General features: G+C 41.8%; 1 protein-coding gene across 7 annotated transcripts in view; it reads left to right on the forward strand.

Annotated features, from left to right (window-relative positions):
• Positions 1-20758, forward strand: part of CACNA2D1 (calcium voltage-gated channel auxiliary subunit alpha2delta 1) — a 561607-nt gene that overhangs the window by 113846 nt on the left and 427003 nt on the right. For all 7 annotated transcript variants that reach the window (XM_075274041.1, XM_075274040.1, XM_075274043.1 and 4 more), the window contains exon 3: positions 17934-18050. In XM_075274041.1, the coding sequence (XP_075130142.1) occupies positions 17934-18050 (117 nt within the window). The remainder of the gene's footprint in view (positions 1-17933; positions 18051-20758) is intronic.

Here is a 20758-nt window from a genome sequence, read left to right on the forward strand (position 1 = left end):
TGGGACCTCCACAGATCAGCTGTTCCAGGACTTTGTCAATGTAATGGCTCTTACATATTACGGTTCCTAAGACACAGTTATAAATACACGGAGTGGCCAAAAATCATGGAAAGGTACCGGATGCGCCGTTAATAGAGGGCCACCCCTCCGCGAGCCCTGATAATTGCAGTGAGACAATGAGGCATGGACTCCACAAGGCGTTGGAAGAGTTCTGGAGGGATATGGATCCACACAATCTGCACTGCAGCCCACAATTGGTCCTGTGTAGTTGGAGCTGGGTTTATGGAGTGGACACTGGTATTCACAGCATCCCATAAATGCTCTATGGGGTTGAGGTCGGGCGAGCGGGCAGGCTAATTGAGGGTCGCGAGGTCACTGGTGTGTTCATTTACCACTTCCGGACCGCCCATAGACTATATACGTCCGGGAAGTGGTTGTCTAGTTCTGCCAGGACGTACCTGTACGTCCAGCAGAACACAGCAGCTGCACGGAGACCATGTAGCTGTTTTCACTAGGAGCCGGCTGTAACTTCAGCCGGAGCTCCTAGAGAGAAGACAGGGCAGATTTATTACCTCCCCTGCCTTCTCGATCGCTGTGTATACAGTGCTCAATGAGCGCTGTATACACAGCTATGGACGCAGCCATAATTCAGCTGCCCTCTGACCCAGCGGACACGTGATCCGCCTGCAGCAGAGTCTTACAAGAGCTGCTGGGTCCTACAGGACTCAGATCAGCTCAGTAAGATGTGTATACAGTGTGCAGGAGGTTGGATTTCTCCTGTATCTGAGGTTACCGTATTTTTCGGACTATAAGACACACCTATGTTTTAGAGGAGGAAAATAGGGAAAAAAAAAATTTGAAGCAAAAACTGGTAAAATATTTAATATATGGGAGTTGTAGTTTTGCAACAGCTGCAAGGCCACATTGACAGGTGACCCTGCAGCTGTACGGGGATGCATAGAGTGTTTTTTTTTTGCGGGGCCAGATGTACTTTTTAGTTATACCATTTTGGGGAATGTCTATTTCTTAGATCACCTTGTATTGAAAAAAAAACAGGAGGTGATTTAGAACTTTTATTTATTTCATATTTTTATTATATATTTTTAAAGGTTTTTTTTTTTACTATTTTATTACCCCCCCCCCCCCTCCCCGGGGCTTGAACCTGCGGTCACTTGATTGCAAGTCCCATAGACGGACATTCTGTCTATTAGTATTACGGCTGGTCATAGAGACCAGCCGTGATACTAATATAGCCGTGACAGGCCTGGGAGCCTCATTAGGCTCCCGGCTGTCACCCGAACAGGTCGGCTCCTGCGATATCGCCGTGCAGGAGCCGGCCTGCAACTTCGCAGGTATGGGGCCGGTGGGGACCGGCCCCGGGGGAGAAGGGGCCACCGATACTGACCCGGCATCCGCTGTACTAGAGAGGCGGATGCCGGCAAGGGATAGACGCTGGCACAGGTGCCGGGGCCTGAGACATCACTCCTCTGCCCTGCCTGAAGCCAGCGGCGGGGGGACGGAGGAGCGGAATAGCATCGCCGCTGCCGGCTTCATGCAGGGCAGAGGAGCGCAGCGATGTCTCAGGCCCGGGCACCTGTGCCGGCGTCTATCACTTGCCGGCTTCCGCCTCTCTATTAGAGCGGATGCCAGGCGCCACATTCAGACTATAAGATGCACCCTTCTTTTCCCCCAAAATTTTTTGGGAAAAAAGTGCGTCTTATAGTCCGAAAAATGCGGTAAATGTACCAGCCCCAGTTATAGGAGAAATCAGCCTCCAGTACAAAAAAAAAAGTGATCAGATGTCCCCAAAGGTCTCTTATCACCTTATGGGGACACAATCTGGAAAAAAAATAAAATAAAAATATAATAAAGTTTTTAAAAAAATGTAAATAAAATAATAATAAAAAAATTAATAAATAATACGCTAATAAAACGCCGTTATTAAAGGTTATAGCCCCGCCCCCGACGACACCATACAAAATAAAAATTGCCGTAACGGAGAGGAAAAACTATTTTATAAAGTTTTTCAGTGACATTTGTGTTATTAAATTTTAAAAAAATTATAAATTGAAAACCAGACACAATTTCCCTCCTATTTTGTTTATATTTTCCTGGATATAAAAAAAATTAAAACACATTTGAAAATAAAAATAGCATAAAAATAAAGCCCTATGTGTCCCCGAAAAAAGACGCAAAAATTAGTTGACTAAGACATACGAGAAAAATTTTACAGACCTCAAAACCGCACATACAAAATAAACCTAAAATGTGTCTGGTCCTGGACCACAAATTGGCCTGGTACTGAAGTGGTTAAGTATTCAGTATTCATTGTTACACAGCATCCCCATCAGGGAACTCCAACACCAGAAAGGGGTGCAGATTGTCTGCCATAAATTGCTTGTATCGAGCAACTGGTGTGCCGGATTATGCAGCTGCCAATGTTGTCTCTGTGATATTTCAGGTCCACCCAAGACTCTGTTGACCTCAGAAACCCAAATTCCTGGGTAATCTCCAAAATGCTATGCCTCATGCGTCTTGCACCAATTATCATTCCACGTTCAAAGTCACTTAACTTTCAACGTGCTGCCATGTTCATGAGTCACCCATCTGCATCAAACTGCTCAGATATCCTGGCGACAGTAGCGCCATAGGCCACATCGCATCACACTGTTTGAGCGTCATATCCGACACAACCAGCACTGGGACACCCCTTCCTGTGACTTTTGGCCACGGAGTGTATAAAAGTTTTATTCAGGCCCTGGAGCCCGCGGGTGCCAAAAGACCCCTCAGCCACATATAATTAAAAAAAAATAAAAAAAATTAGACTTTGCAATCATACATGATACATTGGGGTACCAGTTACAATTATTACAGTGTTGCAGGAAATACCAGTTATACAGTTCCATACCCGAAATATACAAACAAGAAGACAGGAGACTTAAAAATACCATATATGTATAGGGGACAAAAAAACCTGAAGGGTCAAGGCCTAGATAAATATAGCATATTAGGGCTATAATAGCCAAGTAGCAATGTAACCAGTGAGGATTCCATGAAAAGACATACATGTTATATGTAGATTATGAGATTACATGACTTTTGGATATGGGATGGACCCTCATTCTTTCCTAAAACCACCTAAATTACAATAAATATTGACTTTGGAATAAATGCACAAAACAATTATTTTAGGTGTCAAAATGACCACAGCTTTATTAAAATCACAGAAGTAAAATAATCATAGAAGGAGTCAGGTGAAAGTGCTAGACCATTGGGATTCACGAATACTGTGAGATCCCTATCTGCACAAGAAAAAACACAGTCCACAGCTCACCATAAATCTTGAAGAGAATCAGCTAGACCAAGAGTGCACGAAAAAATACACCCCCGGCTGGGGTGGAACAATGCAAGAACCCAGTAGAAAAATATTCCTTCAGCACAAGAGGTCTATAGTAAAACTTGACTTTTATTGGAAAAATATAAAAAATAGGTACCAGACATAGGAAAAAAGATGTAGAAAAACTTACATGGTCAATTCCAAGTATGCATGTATGGTTGAAGACAGACAAGCCTACGCGTTTCGGGACATCCGTCCCTTACTCATGGCAATACTAGTATTACCATGAGTAAGGGATGGATGTCCCGAAACGCGTAGGCTTGTCTGTCTTCAACCATACATGCATACTTGGAATTGACCATGTAAGTTTTTCTACATCTTTTTTCCTTATGTCTGGTACCTATTTTTTATATTTTTCCAATAAAAGTCAAGTTTTACATAGATCCCTATCTGTCTGACATACAGCATCCGGCCAGACAGCAATAAGATGGTGGCACGCTCCGGCTTGCAATTCTAGCAGAGCCGGTACACTTTAAGGGCACCGACGAGCCTGTAATTAACCACTATGCCCATCCCAGATGACGTTACTATTACGACATCCTTCAGGCCGCCCATTTCCAAAGCTCAGCCTGTTCACTACTATGAAGTTTAACCTCCTCTATTAGTTAAAATAAGTCCACAATAACTTGCCTGCAACTTCCACCTGACCCCTCAACCGCCACAGAAGAGGCCATTTGACACCTTAAATGGACTTGAGCGCCACCAAACTGATTAGGAATGCACTAGCCTCTAGAAACCTTATATACTACAAGTCCCCATACTACCTCCCCTACAATACTAAGCTATGAATGTTGATGAAAATGCAACTAAAGTATATGAGTGTAATTAAAAACTAGTAAAGAGAAATAGACTATAATACTGAAATTACCATAAACCAGTATACATGGGGAATACTGCCGCACTATAAACATGCAATTGCTAATCACTTATGCATATAAGTACATACTTCCCACTTATGTGGTATGGGGTCCCACTTATAGTGGTAACTGTATACACATGATATAGTTGTATATACCATGTATGAGATAACACCTCTTGAAGGAATACCTCTGCCACTAAAAACTAGAACTGTCCATTTTACATTCATTAGCAACCCTATACTCCCTTATACTGCCAGACATAGAGAGTATAAAGAAGGGAAGAGGAAAGCACTTGCTGTGTGCCAGCTTCTCCAGATACTACAGCAACAACAGAGAACTTGCAGTAGTGAAAAAACCTCACTATTGTTGTTTGATGAGCCCCAACCACATCTACAGTAAAACAAGCCTATAAATGATGCTTATAATGATGAGAATAAGCCCATAATCTGCTTGCGTTATAGTAGTCTTTGAAGGCAGTGAGACACACTCTCCTGTCATCTCTCAATCATTTTCAGAGCACTTGATGACCTTTACCATTAGTTGCACCCACCGACTCAAGAGCACCCAGACTGAAATTTGAAGCCGAAATTCTGGTCTTTGCTGGACATGGTCCAGCACCATCCTTATGCTGCCTGTTCCGCTAAGGGGTTACAGGACTATATAGCACCTGCATGCAGAGCATGGGGTTATCATGATAAGCAGTGTTGGGCTCCATTTGCTAGCTGGCTGCGATAGACTCTCTACTGCATCTGTGGCTGTATCACACTGTTGGCAACCTTAAGAGAAATATAAGTTGGTCAATATAAGCGGTCATATATCTTCACTAAGAAAAATTACACATCAAAAGAAATGGTTCTTGAAGCTACAGATTTTTTTATTAAAAACATGCCCGCTTTTTTATTTTTATTTAATTTTTTTTTTTTTTCTCTCCCTCCAACCACAGCCACCAGCTAGAAGGAGTCAATTTATTGCACACATGCATGTGAAAACTTATAGCCATGACGCTTGGGACTTACCCAAACAGGGTCTTTTTAAAATTAATAATTGATTTGCAGAAACCAGGGGGTCCATACCTTTGATGGTTATCTCTTCACACCAGGGGGCCATACCGCTAATGGTTACCCCTTCACACCAGGGGAACATACCTCTAACTGTCACCCAGTGGCATAACTAGGAATGGCAGGGCCCCGTGGTGAAATTTTGACATGCCCCCCCTGACGCTGAAGACCTCAACCAACTGACCCCTACCGTTGCCGCCCCATCCCCCCCCCACGTGCGCATTTCTACGCACACTATAATCCCCATATTGGCCCCTGCACACAGTCTTATGTCCCCATACTGGCCCCAGTACACTCAGCTAGTTAGACATGTATGTATTGTACTTATGTTGGTACTATGTATGCAAATCCCTTTATATATTTATACAGCACCATGGAATTAAAGGTGCTCTAAAAGAAATAATAAATATATATATGATAACTTAGATGGCTCACTCTAAATACTGTATAAGTGATTATATAGCTGCAGAATAATCCAGAGCCATGTAGGTAATAAGGAAAGACTTCAGCAGCTGTCAGTGGATACAAAATTATATTATTATAGGACACCACTGAGAAATAACCCATCACATAGTATATGCCATAATAATGGGAGCGGCTGCATTATAGGATGTAACATACAATAATAGTAATCCATGTTCTTATCCGGATACAGACTATAAAGGCTCCTAAATCACCAGCTACACATGAAGGCTTAGAAATGCAATAATATGGTGCAATATTTGTCTGATATCCAAATCAAAATGTGTTGGGCTTTAATATGGAGGTCATAAATAGATCATTAGATGCCATATAAAGGAAGAGAAAATAATAACACCAGCACTTAACTTTTCCGGATACAAACCCCTTCTTGAGGGGGAAGTCCTTTGAGTTAAAGTCTCACTGCCAATCTGTTCCACCACACCAAATTCCTCCCAGCCGCTAGCACAGGCTCGGAGGCACCATAACACACAGAATGGCAGTTTTACCACATATAATAACCCGCTCCCCGGGATACCGCCCAGCAGGAGCCCAAAGAGCGGCCAGACCAAGATAATCCTAGGGGAAACTAACCACCATGTGTGTCTACCTCCGAAAATTTCAACCAACTCCAAGGACTCCCCCACCCTGCTAATTAAAAATAACCTGCATACCATATGAGTATACACAGAATGGCCCGTATACAGCCCTGAGAAATAGCATAGAAATTATTAACTTTAACCTATTCCCAGCATGATCAGTGTTAGCACAGAGATCGAGGCATATACAGGGATTATCAGTGCAGTCCCCATTAACATCACCACACTGTATATCTGATATCATGCTGTCCCTCTCTCACCACATGATCTCCATTACATGTGATCTCCCAGCACCACCATAGAGAGCCCCTAAGTTCCCAGGACCCATGAACAACCTGCATTATACAGCAGCAATCTATACATGTAAAACTCAAAATCTGTAGTAGCCTACTCTATACAAATCCACAGCTCTCGCCCGATTTGGGTGAAATTTGGAACAACCCCTCTCCACCCACAGGAGCAGAATACTGCGCACGTTAAATCTCACTAGTGCCCCCAGTCATGAGATTGGGGCCCTTGAAGTTAGGCCCTATACATATAATTTGGAAAAGTGAAGGTGAAAGTGCTCACAGGAAAACAGTTGTGACTGACAGGGATGGATTATAGTGACGGCGCCAAAGACAGCCCCGGCTAAAGGGGCCGCACCACCGCACACAACACATAAACATTTCACAAACCCCTGTAAGCCGATGGCTGGCCAGGTAATGGAGGGGGTGTACATCTCACACCGACTACTAAGGTGGGTGAGATGAGAAAACTCCAGAAAGAATGTTTCTCAGCAGATAATTCTGTCTGCTGAGTGTTATTTCAAAGTTCCAGTTACTGGGCTGGATTCTTAGGAATGGCAGGTAGGTTGGTAGTGGGACCTGTCATTCCACCCCCCCTCCAGTCCACACTTTGGGGATGTTATGGCAACGACTCAGCTGTTGAGTCTCCTCTTCAAGGAGGCTTAAGAAGCCAGCTCAGCAGCAGACTTTGGGAGAGCTGGGCTAGAGAGCCAAAGAAAGAGGTCCTATTTTTGGAGCTGTGTCCTGAGTGATTCTACTGGCTTTTGATTTCTGCTATTATAGTTGAGGTAACCTATTTTATGTTTAGTTAGAGCCTAGCCGGGCAGGTATTCATTTTTGTATTGTTTCCTTGTGTTGCTGCACTACCTTTTTGAATGAAAATAAACTCTACCTTTGTTTTGGACTAAAAGAAACTGGACTTTTGTGTCTATGCCACCCCACCTAGCAACCCCAGACCCTGACACCCTATATAAAGATCACACAGACAGCACACATACACCAACTCACAAAACCACCCCATAAATAGCACATATACACCACACACACACTCAGATGGATGCACCATGCGCACACGGACAAACAGAGCACATGAGTACTTAAACACAACTACCGCATGCACGGACAGTTGCACTGCGCACGCACAAACACATGGATCACATATGCACATACATATACACGGACCACACACGTGCATATACACATGAATACATACACACAGAGCACACACATACAAGCACACACGTGCACACACACTTACATATACACGGACCACAAACGTGCATGCACACATGCATACATACATATGGATCACACACACACACACATATATATATATATATATATATATATATATATATATATACACACATACACATACATGCATGCGCTGACAAAACATGTCTGGTATCCTTAGTGGCTACTTGCACACTACAATATTTTTCACGGGCCTCTGGACCATGGAATTGGTGGTTGCATAGACTACTTTGTGCAGAAAGCTGTGAATTTTGCAGGCTCCATAGAAGTCTATGGAGCTGTAGAATCCACGGCCCGGAGACCAGTGAAAAATACTGTAGTGTGCAAGCATCCTTATTGAGCAGCAATATTAGTCAGGCGAAAATTGACTCATAGTAAGATTGTCATTACTGCTTACTGTACAGGGAGCTTTCATCACTGAAGCTGCTGAGGTAAAGTGAAAGAGGAGCTTTGATTGGTTGCTATGGGCAACTCCACAAGTCTGCCTGTGAGGCGGTTTTCATTGCTGAGATGTCAGCTCCTTCAGGTCATAGTAATACTGTGTGAGGGCTGCTATTCATGAGGGCCACTATTCATCCTATTACATCTCTTATCAGTGTCAGATGAATACTAAAGGGTCAGAATAATAAGGACTGTTTATTAAAATGCCGTCCAAAAAACGACCATCTGTTGGGCAAGTTCATCCAAAAGCTAAGAACACAAATTGTGTCAAAGAGCTGAGACAAGTGAACAATGTGACTCGTGGCTTGAAAATAAACATTTTAGCTAGCGTAACCAACAATTTAACATATTTTTCGCAAGCAAAGCCGAGGGTATTCTACTAGTCTGATATATCATGTCTGCAGTGTGTAAGGTAAAGACATGAGGGGACTCTGTGACTGCATAAATCTTGAGATAATACTGTATCATGTACAGTATGATGTAGAATGGTGATACTAAACTAGTAGTGATGTCTAATGTGAATGTGGTCACAGCAGTGTTGTGTGAGGTGATAAACCCCAGTATTCTACTCCCTGATATTGCAAACATGTTTCCTCCAGTCCTTGTGGTGATAGAGGATGAAAATGGATAAGACAGGAAGTTACATCTATTCCTAAACCGCTCCCTCCCTACAGTAACACACTATATACTCCCAAGGATGGATATACACACATATACTCTTAAAGCTGAACCAGCCTGTAAAAATCCACACAACTACTGCACAAAGAAGAAACTGCAGGACTTATTGGTTTCCCTTATGTCCCCCTTTGCTGATAACTCCGAGGGTATTTTTTTCTTCTTTTTTATATTATTCCCATTGATTTGTTTGCTAGCAGAAAAAGGAACCCATTAAAGTCAATGGGAGGCTTTTCTTTCAGCGCTGAAATTCCACACCAAATTCCTCACCCTTTTCCTCCATGTGAATGGACCCTTACACTGTGAACTACTTTTCTGTATTTTGCTCACCATTCTGTCTGATCTGGTCAGCATCTTAGATTTTAGATTTCTATTTTTCAGTGCTCTGCTGTCAATCGAATGATGCTCTGGTGTAACTATAGAGGTCACTTTTCAGAAGTTTTGGTTGTTACTAAATTGAAAAAGAAAAAAAAAATCTGGTTGGTGAATTAACACAAATATGTGTACATACATCTCTGTAAAGTTCAATGTAGATATCAATTCATGCTCACCCGTCCCTTTCTAATCATTCGGCGTCCATTACAGAGTAAAAAATATGCAAATCTATTCTCCAGGATGTAATTAGGAGAACAGTGCCCCTGTATGCTGCCCTCTAGAGGGCAGCCTCCTTAACATCATGCATGACTCAGTTAATAAGCCTACTATCATGATATGGATTTAATTGCCAAATTAGTATTTCTATTCCAAAAGGAAGAGATTCCCAGCTATGGACAGCGCTGTTTCGGTCTTTTGGACCTCCTCAGCATAGCGCAGGGATACTAATTTGGCAGAGTGAGAGACTATAGACCAGGGGCAGGGAATAATCGTACACATTAGGGAGTGTGTGTGCCTACATAGGCAGTACGGAGACTTACAAGTCATTCCTGCTCCGCTAGGGATTCTGGGTAAAAAATATGCAAATCTATTCTCCAGGATGTAATTAGAAGAACAGTGTACAGAGTAGCAATTACAGAGTAGCAATTGTTATCACACTATCGGTTCCTTAGTAAATAATGCGGAATCATCAACAGTTATGTCAATGGATTCTGCTGTCACATATGCAAAAGCCCAATACCTCTATAATAAAAACAGTAAATAATTTACATCCAATAAGTACAAAGTTTAGGCTAAAAATGGAAAACTAACCTATGAAGAGGGTCAAATATTTTTTTTAGTGTGGGAAATAATCTAGTAAAGTGAGCAATTTTGTGAGATATCTTTGCATTTGTCCTAAAAAGCCCCAGGAATACCCGCAGTGCATGTGAACCAGCCTTAGTGATTCAGATCACAGGAACTAATTGAGGATGCATATACATTGTACTATTACAGCTCATTTGAAGTCCACACACTGTATTTGTTAGTGAGTAAAACAGTGATGCAGAAAAATAAACAACACAGAATCCACTAATGGAGTTTCAAACAGCATAAAGAAGCCCCATGGGATAGCATGAAATATAAAGCAACAAAATCATTACTGGCAAAAACCTCATTGCTTATACGTAACACCTGTCTTTTAGGGTCTGAGATTCATGGAGTCGCATTCTAATGAGCTTGTTCTCACAATGCTTACTCAAATCTGTCTTTGGGATTAATTGTCAAAGAGAATGCTATTGTATAGTGTAATATAATATACACTGTATATGACAAAAGACACTCCTCAACATTTGAAATGTTCTTTCTACAAATCATTGTACCTACGACAGTATTGGGTGGTGACTAGAGATGAGCGAACAGTGTTCTATCGAACACATGTTCGATCGGATATCAGGGTGTTCGCCATGTTCGAATCGAATCGAACACCGCGTGGTAAAGTGCGCCAAAATTCGATTCCCCTCCCACCTTCCCTGGCGCCTTTTTTGCACCAATAACAGCGCAGGGGAGGTGGGACAGGAACTACGACACCGGGGGCATTGAAAAAAATTGGAAAAAGTCATTGGCTGCCGAAATCAGGTGACCTCCATTTTAGACGAATAGTGGATTTCAAATCCGGGTCATATGAGAATGTGAACTTTGTGACTATGAGACAGGGATAGCTGTACAGGCAGGGATAGCTAGGGATAACCTTTATTTAGGGGGGAATGTTATTAAAAATAACTTTTTGGGGCTCTATCGGGTGTGTAATTGTGATTTTTGTGAGATAAACTTTTTCCCATAGGGATGCATTGGCCAGCGCTGATTGGCCGAATTCCGTACTCTGGCCAATCAGTGCTGGCCAATGCATTCTATTAGCTTGATGAAGCAGAGTGTGCACAAGGGTTCAAGCGCACCCTCGGCTCTGATGTAGCAGAGCCGAGGCTGCACAAGGGTTCAAGCGCACCCTCGGCTCTGATGTAGGAGAGCCGAGGGTGCACTTGAACCCTTGTGCACACTCTGCTTCATCAAGCTAATAGAATGCATTGGCCAGCGCTGATTGGCCAATGCATTCTATTAGCCCGATGAAGTAGAGCTGAATGTGTGTGCTAAGCACACACATTCAGCTCTACTTCATCGGGCTAATAGAATGCATTGGCCAGCTCTGATTTACCAGAGTACGGAATTCGGCCAATCAGCGCTGGCTCTGCTGGAGGAGGCGGAGTCTAAGATCGCTCCACACCAGTCTCCATTCAGGTCCGACCTTAGACTCCGCCTCCTCCAGCAGAGCCAGCGCTGATTGGCCGAATTCCGTACTCTGGCCAATCAGCACTGGCTAATGCATTGTATTGGCGTGATGAAGCAGTGCTGAATGTGTGTGCTTAGCACACACATTCAGCTCTACTTCATCGGGCTAATAGAATGCATTGGCCAGCGCTGATTGGCCAGAGTACGGAATTCGGCCAATCAGCGCTGGCTCTGCTGGAGGAGGCGGAGTCTAAGATCGCTCCACACCAGTCTCCATTCAGGTCCGACCTTAGACTCCGCCTCCTCCAGCAGAGCCAGCGCTGATTGGCCGAATTCCGTACTCTGGCCAATCAGCACTGGCTAATGCATTGTATTGGCGTGATGAAGCAGTGCTGAATGTGTGTGCTTAGCACACACATTCAGCTCTACTTCATCGGGCTAATAGAATGCATTGGCCAATCAGCGCTGGCCAATGCATTCTATTAGCGTGAACTGAGTTTGCACAGGGGTTCTAGTGCACCCTCGGCTCTGCTACATCAGATTGCTACATCTGATGTAGCAGTGCCAAGTGTGCATCAGATGTGTAGTTGAGCAAAACTGACTCAGCACTGCTAAGTCTCTGCATTCGCATAGGAATGCATTGGCCAGCCTTCGGCCAATCAGCGCTGGCTCTGCTGGAGGAGGCGGAGTCTAAGGTCGGACCTGAATGGAGACTGGTGTGGAGCGATCTTAGACTCCGCCTCCTCCAGCAGAGCCAGCGCTGATTGGTCGAGTTCCGTACTCTGGCCAATCAGCACTGGCCAATGCATTTCTATGGGGAAAAGTTAGCTTTGCGAAAATCGCAAACTGACAGGGATTTCCATGAAATAAAGTGACTTTTATGCCCCCAGACATGCTTCCCCTGCTGTCCCAGTGTCATTCCAGGGTGTTGGTATCATTTCCTGGGGTGTCATAGTGGACTTGGTGACCCTCCAGACACGAATTTGGGTTTCCCCCTTAACGAGTTTATGTTCCCCATAGACTATAATGGGGTTCGAAACCCATTCGAACACTCGAACAGTGAGCGGCTGTTCGAATCGAATTTCGAACCTCGAACATTTTAGTGTTCGCTCATCTCTAGTGGTGACCACAATAGAGTAATGCTCCAGTAAATGTAGCCCCACCCTGTGTGCCCGAATAACTAATTTCCATTTACATATAAAGTGGATCTATCAGTTTAATATTTTGCCATAGATAGAGATAGCATATTATAGGTAAAAGTACATACATCTAGTAGCCAAAATTGCACAAACTGGGTATTTTGATACCGGCAGCATTCAAAACCTAGACCAGACACTTAGCTTGAGTCAAACTGCCTTGGGGCATTGATTGACAGGCGACCATGTGCAAGTGCATACACAGCAGCCTGCCAATCATGTCCGGAAGGGCTTAGGGCAACGGGGGTTAATACTCAATTTGTGAATGCAGACTGACACAGACTTTTTAGAATGGTGTATTCTTTGAGCATTGTTAGTAGCAAAATGGCACAATTTTGGACTACAAGCAGTATAGATTGGTAGCTAAATATACTGCTCTTATACAGGGTAGTGCTGCTGCATTGCATTCGTGCATAAACAATCAAAAAAATATTACATTGAATGTTATTTTAAAGAGCTATAGAATTCTGCCCTAGAAGCAATAGAATATTTATATAATACACCGCCATATGGTGCACCATATAGAGGCACATGAAGTGGGTTCAGCTTCATGGTGTTGAACTGCAGGGGCTCCATGTGCTTCCTAAACACACAGGAAAAAGGAATCTCATAAATATACTAACCTGCCAACTTGGCTTACTTCCCTTTAAAGAAGCCACATCTATACCCCCGCAATCAATCCATGTTGCAGATTATAATATAGGACATATAACCTATTTCAAAGAGATACACAATCATTCCCTGTGAACTACTGAATAAGCTGGTTGGTCTCATCACTCAAGTGTTAGTGAGATGTTGGCTGGCAATGATGCTGGCCAGGAATAGTTTTGATGATTTGCAAATGATAAGCATTGCCACTTGATGATTGTCTAGCGCTAATGGGCATCATCACCAGTTCAGCAGGGTACAGGAACTTGCTGTTACAATGAACTTTCAATTATATTCATTTCAGATGTACGAGAAGAAGTAGTTCTGAAAGAACTTGTACAGCCTGTGCTTATTATACCTTGAGTTGAATGACTGATACTTGTCACAGTTTCCCTGGTTTACTATTTTCATTGATATGAGATTTGCATGAAATCTCACTAGTGTCAAGTTAAAAATTTGATATAAAGCACATAGCTAGTTTGTTTTCAAATACCTGTTTGTTTCTAGTAATATATTTTTTTTTCATTTCTGTCATAAAGTATAAGTCATGTCAATTCTGGAACTTTTTAGTATAATCATAATGTATTGGTAAATTATTTTTGCAACACCACTAGAATGGCACTTACATTGTGACCACAATTGTTGGTATTCCTGAAATTATTCCAGGAAATGAAGTATTTCTCCACTTCAGAACCTTCCAGCACTTTGTTTCCATCCATTTCTGCGTGCGTTTTGCAGTATATTTAGTGTCACTGTCCCACTGGAAGACCCTTGACCTAGGAGGGAAACCCAGCTTTCTGACATTGGGCTCTACATTGAGACTTAAGATTCTTTGATAATCTTCATGATGCTGTACACACAGTCAAGGCATCCAGCGCAAGGCAAACCCAAAACGTCTTTGAACCTCCACCATATTTGACTGTTGGTACTGTGTTCTTTTCATTGTAGGCATTGTTCTGTTTTCGGTAGAATGATGTGCTCTACCAAAAAGCTCTATCTCGGCCTCATGTGTCCACAAGACATATTACCAGAAGGTTTTTTGTTTACTCATGTACATTTTGGTAAACTACAGTCTAGCTTTTTTATGTATTTGTGTCAGCGGTGGGATCCTCCTGGGTTTCCTGTCATAGCTTTTAATATTATTCAAATGTCGACAAATAATTTGCATTGGCACTGATGCATCTTGAGTCTGCAGGACAGCTTGAATTTCTTTACAATTTGATCGGGACTGCTCATTCACCATCCGGACTATCCTGTTTTGCAACCATTCATCAATTTTTCTCTTCCATCCACATCCAGGGAGATTAGATATAGTGTCATGGGTTGTAAACTTCTTGATTTATGTTGTGCACCATGGACAAAGGAACATCAACATCTTTGGGGATTGACTTGTAATCTTGAGATTGTTGCTATTTTTCCACAATTTTGGTTCTCAAGTCCTCAGACAGTTCTCTTCTCTTTTTTTTTTAATCTGGTTTCAGGTGTGATTTTTGTATTGTCCACACCCGTTACTTGCCACAGGTGAGTGTGAACGAGCATCACATGCTTGAAACAGGAAAATGTTTGTTTTGGTACCGTGTTAGGCAGTGGTTATGAAATATGAAAAAAAAAACAAAAAAACTTTTCAAGTCTTCAGTAGGTGATACCTTTTTTAATGCCTAATTCATAATGATGACAGAATATGACGTTTCGAAGCTTCCTCTGAGCTCCTTCTTCAGATATATCTAAAAACAGATATATCTGAAGAAGGAGCTCAGAGGAAGCTTCGAAACGTCATATTCTGTCATCATTATGAGTTAGCCATTAAAAAAGGTATCACCTACTGAAGACTTGAAAAGTTTTTTTGTTTTTTTTTTCATGCTTGAAACAGTTATTTACCAACGATTCTGAAAAGGTGTCAACAGTTTTGTCCAGACCATTTTTGGAGTTTTGTGTGAGATTATGTCCAAGTTTTTTTGTGTTGTTCCAAAACACAAAGGAAATAAACATGTTTCTAACAATATGTCTAATGCCAATAATTTTCTGGGAGAAATACTTCATATTTTGGAGAGTATTCAGTGGTACCAACTCTTGTGACTATAACTGTTTGTGCATACAAATGTTTCTATCATATGAACAACTAAATTGGGGAACTTGACAAAGAAAATGTGCCAAAGGTAATGCCACAGACACAGTTGCTGTGCCTGCAGGATTACAGCGACATACTATTATGACTCTATAGTGTGATATAATAGTACAACGCAGAGCGGGTAGGGGTTAAAATTGTCTAAAATCAAAACTGTTTTAGTTGGCCATAGCAATCAATTACAAAGCAGCTTTTTCAGCAGCAGCAGAATACAATGAAAGTTGCACCCACAGTTGCATTTATAACATTTTAATAAGTTCCCCATTGTGTTACCAGTCAGCATCAACTTGTCTGTTGCAACAGAATAAGTAAATTATTTTATTTTATTAAGATATGATAAAAATAGACACTGTACATTGTTCAATTTTATATATGTATATCACCTCACTTATGTGAAGATTAGCATTGTAATAATGGTTTCATTACATTTCATGATTACATTTCTGAGCTAGTTAATAGCTTTTCTTTTCACTGTATATTGTGGCTCTTTGGCTATGTGAATATGCCATAGGAAACTGTGTTCTGTAGATATCTTTGACTTGGCCATGGCTTTCTAACTTGTCTCTACTCATTGAAGACATACAACTGGCATATTTAGACTTATTATCAGATATTGCTCATTGGGGAAAAGTCCACAAATCAGATTTCCAATGAAAGAAAGGTAATTCTTCCTTTTGGAGGAGTCTGGGATTTTGTTGGTGTGAATTTTGTTTACTTGGCATAGAAAAGAATACAACTCAGCTGTGCAGAAATTAGACAATCAGCTAAAAACATATTGGGGCACATACATGAAATGGGTTGTTACATTATAGACACATAAACCCTATCCACAGGAAAGAGAATAAGTGTCCGATCGTTGGTGCCCAATTGCTGTTTCCCCCAGTAATCAGGAGGACATGGGATTGAAACTCCCCCTAAAGCCACTTTGTGAGTGGAGCGCCAGTGCACTTTTGCTTGACTGATGCTTCTTTCACTTCTATGGAGCTGGGTGCACTGTTGGAGATTATCGTTCTGCCAGCCCAAAAGAAGTGAATGGTGTGTCGGTCACACAAGCACACTGGCGCTCAATCCACAAGGAGTCTTTGAGAGACTTCAGGTCCCCTGTATTCTTGATCACAGAGGAACCCAGCAATCAGGGACCCTTAACGCCAGTCCTTTGGATAGGGAATAAGAGTCCATAACAGTACAAACCATTTATGTCTAATCTTATATACGCCAGTCTTAATCTTTGCTCTATTGTCATCCGATGTGCCCAACATATTTATGATTTCTTACTCCAGAAAACTAGCGTAAATAATGCTGAAATCTGTTCATGCTTCTTGCTGTAGAAGATTTCACTTTCTGGCGAGTGCATCACAATAGATGAACTAAAATTACTAATAGGCCTCTGCCTCTTAAAGGGGTGGTGTAGGACTTCAAAATCATGGCTGTTATTTTTCTCGGGAAGGAAATCTACTCCAGCAAGGCGCTTCAATAGATTTCGGCATTATTTACGCTAGTTTTCTGGAGTAAGCAGTCATAAATGTGTGGGCATCTCTATATTCAATCCTGCCCAATTCTCAATCCGGTTAACGCCTGCTTGCTAAGATAGAGGCATTTGCAGAGGTCACATTAACGCCTGTAAAAGTTAGTGCTTTGAAAAAAAAAAAAAAAAAAAAAAAATCCCTGTGTCTAGAGCCCCTGGCTACCTAATAGCACCTTATTTCACTCACTACAAGAGAGCCCTATTCCAGCCTCTGCTCCCAAGCACTCTTCTCTTCTGTTCTGTAACTCAGATGCTGATGTGCATTTCCTAACAACCTCTTAACATTATGTATGTTTGCATATAGCTCAGTGGTTAGGTTCAAATCCAGCCAAGGACAACATTTGCAACAGTTTGTATGCTCTTCCTATGTTTGAAGTTTAGAAGGAGACCAGAGGAAATTCACCCAAAGACATACTGATAGGAAATTTAGATTGTAAGTCCTACTTGGGACATTGTTTACAAATGTTTATTATATGAGTATGTAAAATAAATTGCTGCAAATTTCATATTCCTCCTTGGCAAAAAATACTCTTCAAAAATAAGAAGAGGAGTATTGTTACTCTTCTGTATAAAAAAAAAATAAATAAAAATGTAGTGCAACCTCTGGGTGTAAGTAGCAAAACAATACATAAAATTGGTGCAAATATGACAAAAAAAACCTCCAAAACTGAGCCTTTTTGAACTACAATTTTCACAGAATAAATGTGCCCTGTTGTATTTGCATGATCCTATTCTGGTTTTAATTTTGTTTTTTGTTTTTTTTCTACTTTAGATTTACTTGAAAAACAAAAATTTGTACACAGTGGAGGCTAATAATGCACGACAGCTAGTGGAAAGTGCCGCAACCAACATAGAAAAACTTCTACGAAATCGATCCAAAGCACTTGTGGTGAGTCACTTGGAAAATTTATATTGGATGTTCTGTTCAAGAGTCTTGACAGCACAGAGCTTTAGTATATTTAGATTTCAGTTTTAAATTCAAATCCTCAGAATTTTTCCCAATGTTTTTCCTTATTTTGTTGTGGTGGTCATGTGACTGCACCAGGGATATGGGTACATATACATATATATATTTTTTTTTAATTATTATTATTATTTAAATAAAGTAAATTAGAAGTTAGGCTGGGGGAGGGGGTTTAGTTTAGGGGTTTATTTTTATTTTAGCACAGGCAACTCCTGTAAGTATATTACAAACATGTTCACCAAACGGTGCCCTACTCAATAGAAGATAAACAGTATGTACACTTAAAATCGACTTGAATTTATTTAATTCCGTATATTAAATTTTTTAAATTTTAATAAATGTTATACAGTAGTAGTGACATTTGAGTACATATGTTAGTACATATTTCTACACAGAGTATTAATGGGTATTTCTAATAGATAGATCTCAATCATCAAGATAGGTAATAAATGTATAATTACTGAGAGATTCTGTTTAGCTACCATTTATACTCGAGTATAAGCCGACCCGAATATAAGCAGAGACCCCTAATTTTACCACAAAAAAAAACTGGGAAAACTTATTGACTCGAGTATAAGCCGAGGGGGGGAAATGCAGCAGCTACTGGAAAATTTCAAAATTTAAAATGGTCGGAATTTTTGAGTGCAGTAGTTGCTGGGGAAGGGGAGGGGGTGTTTTGGTTGTCTGTCTGCCCCTTCCCTGAGCCTGGCTGAATATAGGGTATCTGCAGTGCTCCTATTAACTCCTTCCCAACAGAATAGGAGCACTGCAAATACCCTATATCAGGGGTCTCAAACTTGTGCCCGCGGGCCAACTGCGGCCCTCGGGATGAAAGTTTGCGTCCCCCGCGCAGCTCCCTGCATGTCCCACTATAGTCATCTTTCAGCCGACACACTAAGACACGCCTCCAATAGTCACGTGATGTCTGACGTCACACACAGGTCCTTGAGTCTTAAACTTCAGCAGTACTAGCTTTCCACTGATCACCCATCGCTTTTATTGCTGTTATAAGAGCGGGGTGGTGATTGGAGGAACGTTTAAGTGAAACAGTTAAACTTTCCTCCGATCACTCCCCCGCTCTTATAACAGCAATAAAAGGGATGGGTGATCAGTGGAAAGCTAGTACTGCTGAAGTTTAAGACTCAAGGACCTGTGTGTGACATCAGACGTTACGTGACTATTGGAGGCGTGTCTTAGTGTGCCGGCCAAAAGATGAAGAGATGTAGTACTGAGAGGAATGTGAGATGGAGTGTGTGTGTGTGTCAGTAACCTAGGGGCAGAGATGGAGGGGGGGGACATGAACCTGGGGTCACAGATGGAAGGGGGAGCATGAAAATGGGGGCAGATGAAGGGGGTATCTGAAATTGGGCAGATGGAGGGGAATATGAAACTGGGGCAGATGGATGGGGCACATGAAACTGGGGCAGATGGAGGGACGACATAAAACTGGGGACAGATGGAGGGGGGACATAAAATGGGGCAAATGAAGGGGGATATCAAACTGGGGGAGAAATGGTGGGGGGAGATGAAACAGGGTCCATGAAGGAGGGCACTTAAACTGGGGACAATTGGAGGGGGCATTAAACCGTGGGAGTAGCTGGAGGGGGACCTGTCTGCCTCTAGTTGTCCCCAGTTTATTGTCACCGTCCACCTACCCCTACAGTTTAATGTCTGCTTCTAGCCTCCTGAGTTTAATGTCCCCCTCTAGTTGCCCCCAGTTTAATGTCCCACTTCAGCTGCCATTAATTTATTGCCCCCCTCCAACTACCCCCACTGTTTTATTTCCCCCTCCATCTGCCCCAGTTCCATGTCCCCTCTAGTTTCCCCCAGGAAACTGGGGCACCAGGAGAGGGACCTAATACTGTGGGGGAGTTGGAAGGAAACATTATAATGTGGTGACATATAGTGTACGGGTGACTTTAGGAGGATTATACTGTGTGGGGGCACATGAAAAATGAATAAGAATGGGTGGAGTCATCATCAAATTGGGCGGAGCTAAATTTGCTGCGGCAAGCCTAGCTTGTAGAAAACCTGATGTGGCCCAGCCTCACCCAGATTCTACCTCCAGCGGCCCCCGTGTAAATTGAGTTTGAGACCCCTGCCCTATATTCAGTAGACCGGGCACTTTAAGACACACTGATACCTAATGTGTATGTTTTTCACAGTAATTTTCTACTTTTACATGTATTCTAGGGAAAGGAGTGATTTAGAACTTTTATTTTTTTTTATTATATTTTTGTAAAGGTTTTTTTTCACAATTTTATGGGAGATTCTATACATTTATTTATTTATTTATTTATTTTGTTTGACTCGAGTATAAGCCGAGGGGGGCTTTTTCAACACAAAAACTGTGCTGAAAAACTCCGCTTATACTCGAGTATAGGTTGATAGAACCATATGTGCTTTTGTTTTATCTGTATTACTTACATCTGTAGCTGCTTATCTTTCTTTAGTCTTCATTGTTTCTTATTTTGAGTTGGATTTTTAAGGCTTTGAAACTAAGCTATAGGATTCCATACAATTACAGTCTTTAAAAGAACCTTTCAACATCCTCCCAAATCCAACTTGTTACATTCTTGAATAGGTGCTGCTTCAATGATTCTGGCACAGTTGGTATTTTTTCTCTAGCCCTC

Source organism: Leptodactylus fuscus, chromosome 5 (genome assembly GCF_031893055.1).
Source record: "Leptodactylus fuscus isolate aLepFus1 chromosome 5, aLepFus1.hap2, whole genome shotgun sequence".
Lineage (NCBI taxonomy): Eukaryota > Metazoa > Chordata > Amphibia > Anura > Leptodactylidae > Leptodactylus > Leptodactylus fuscus.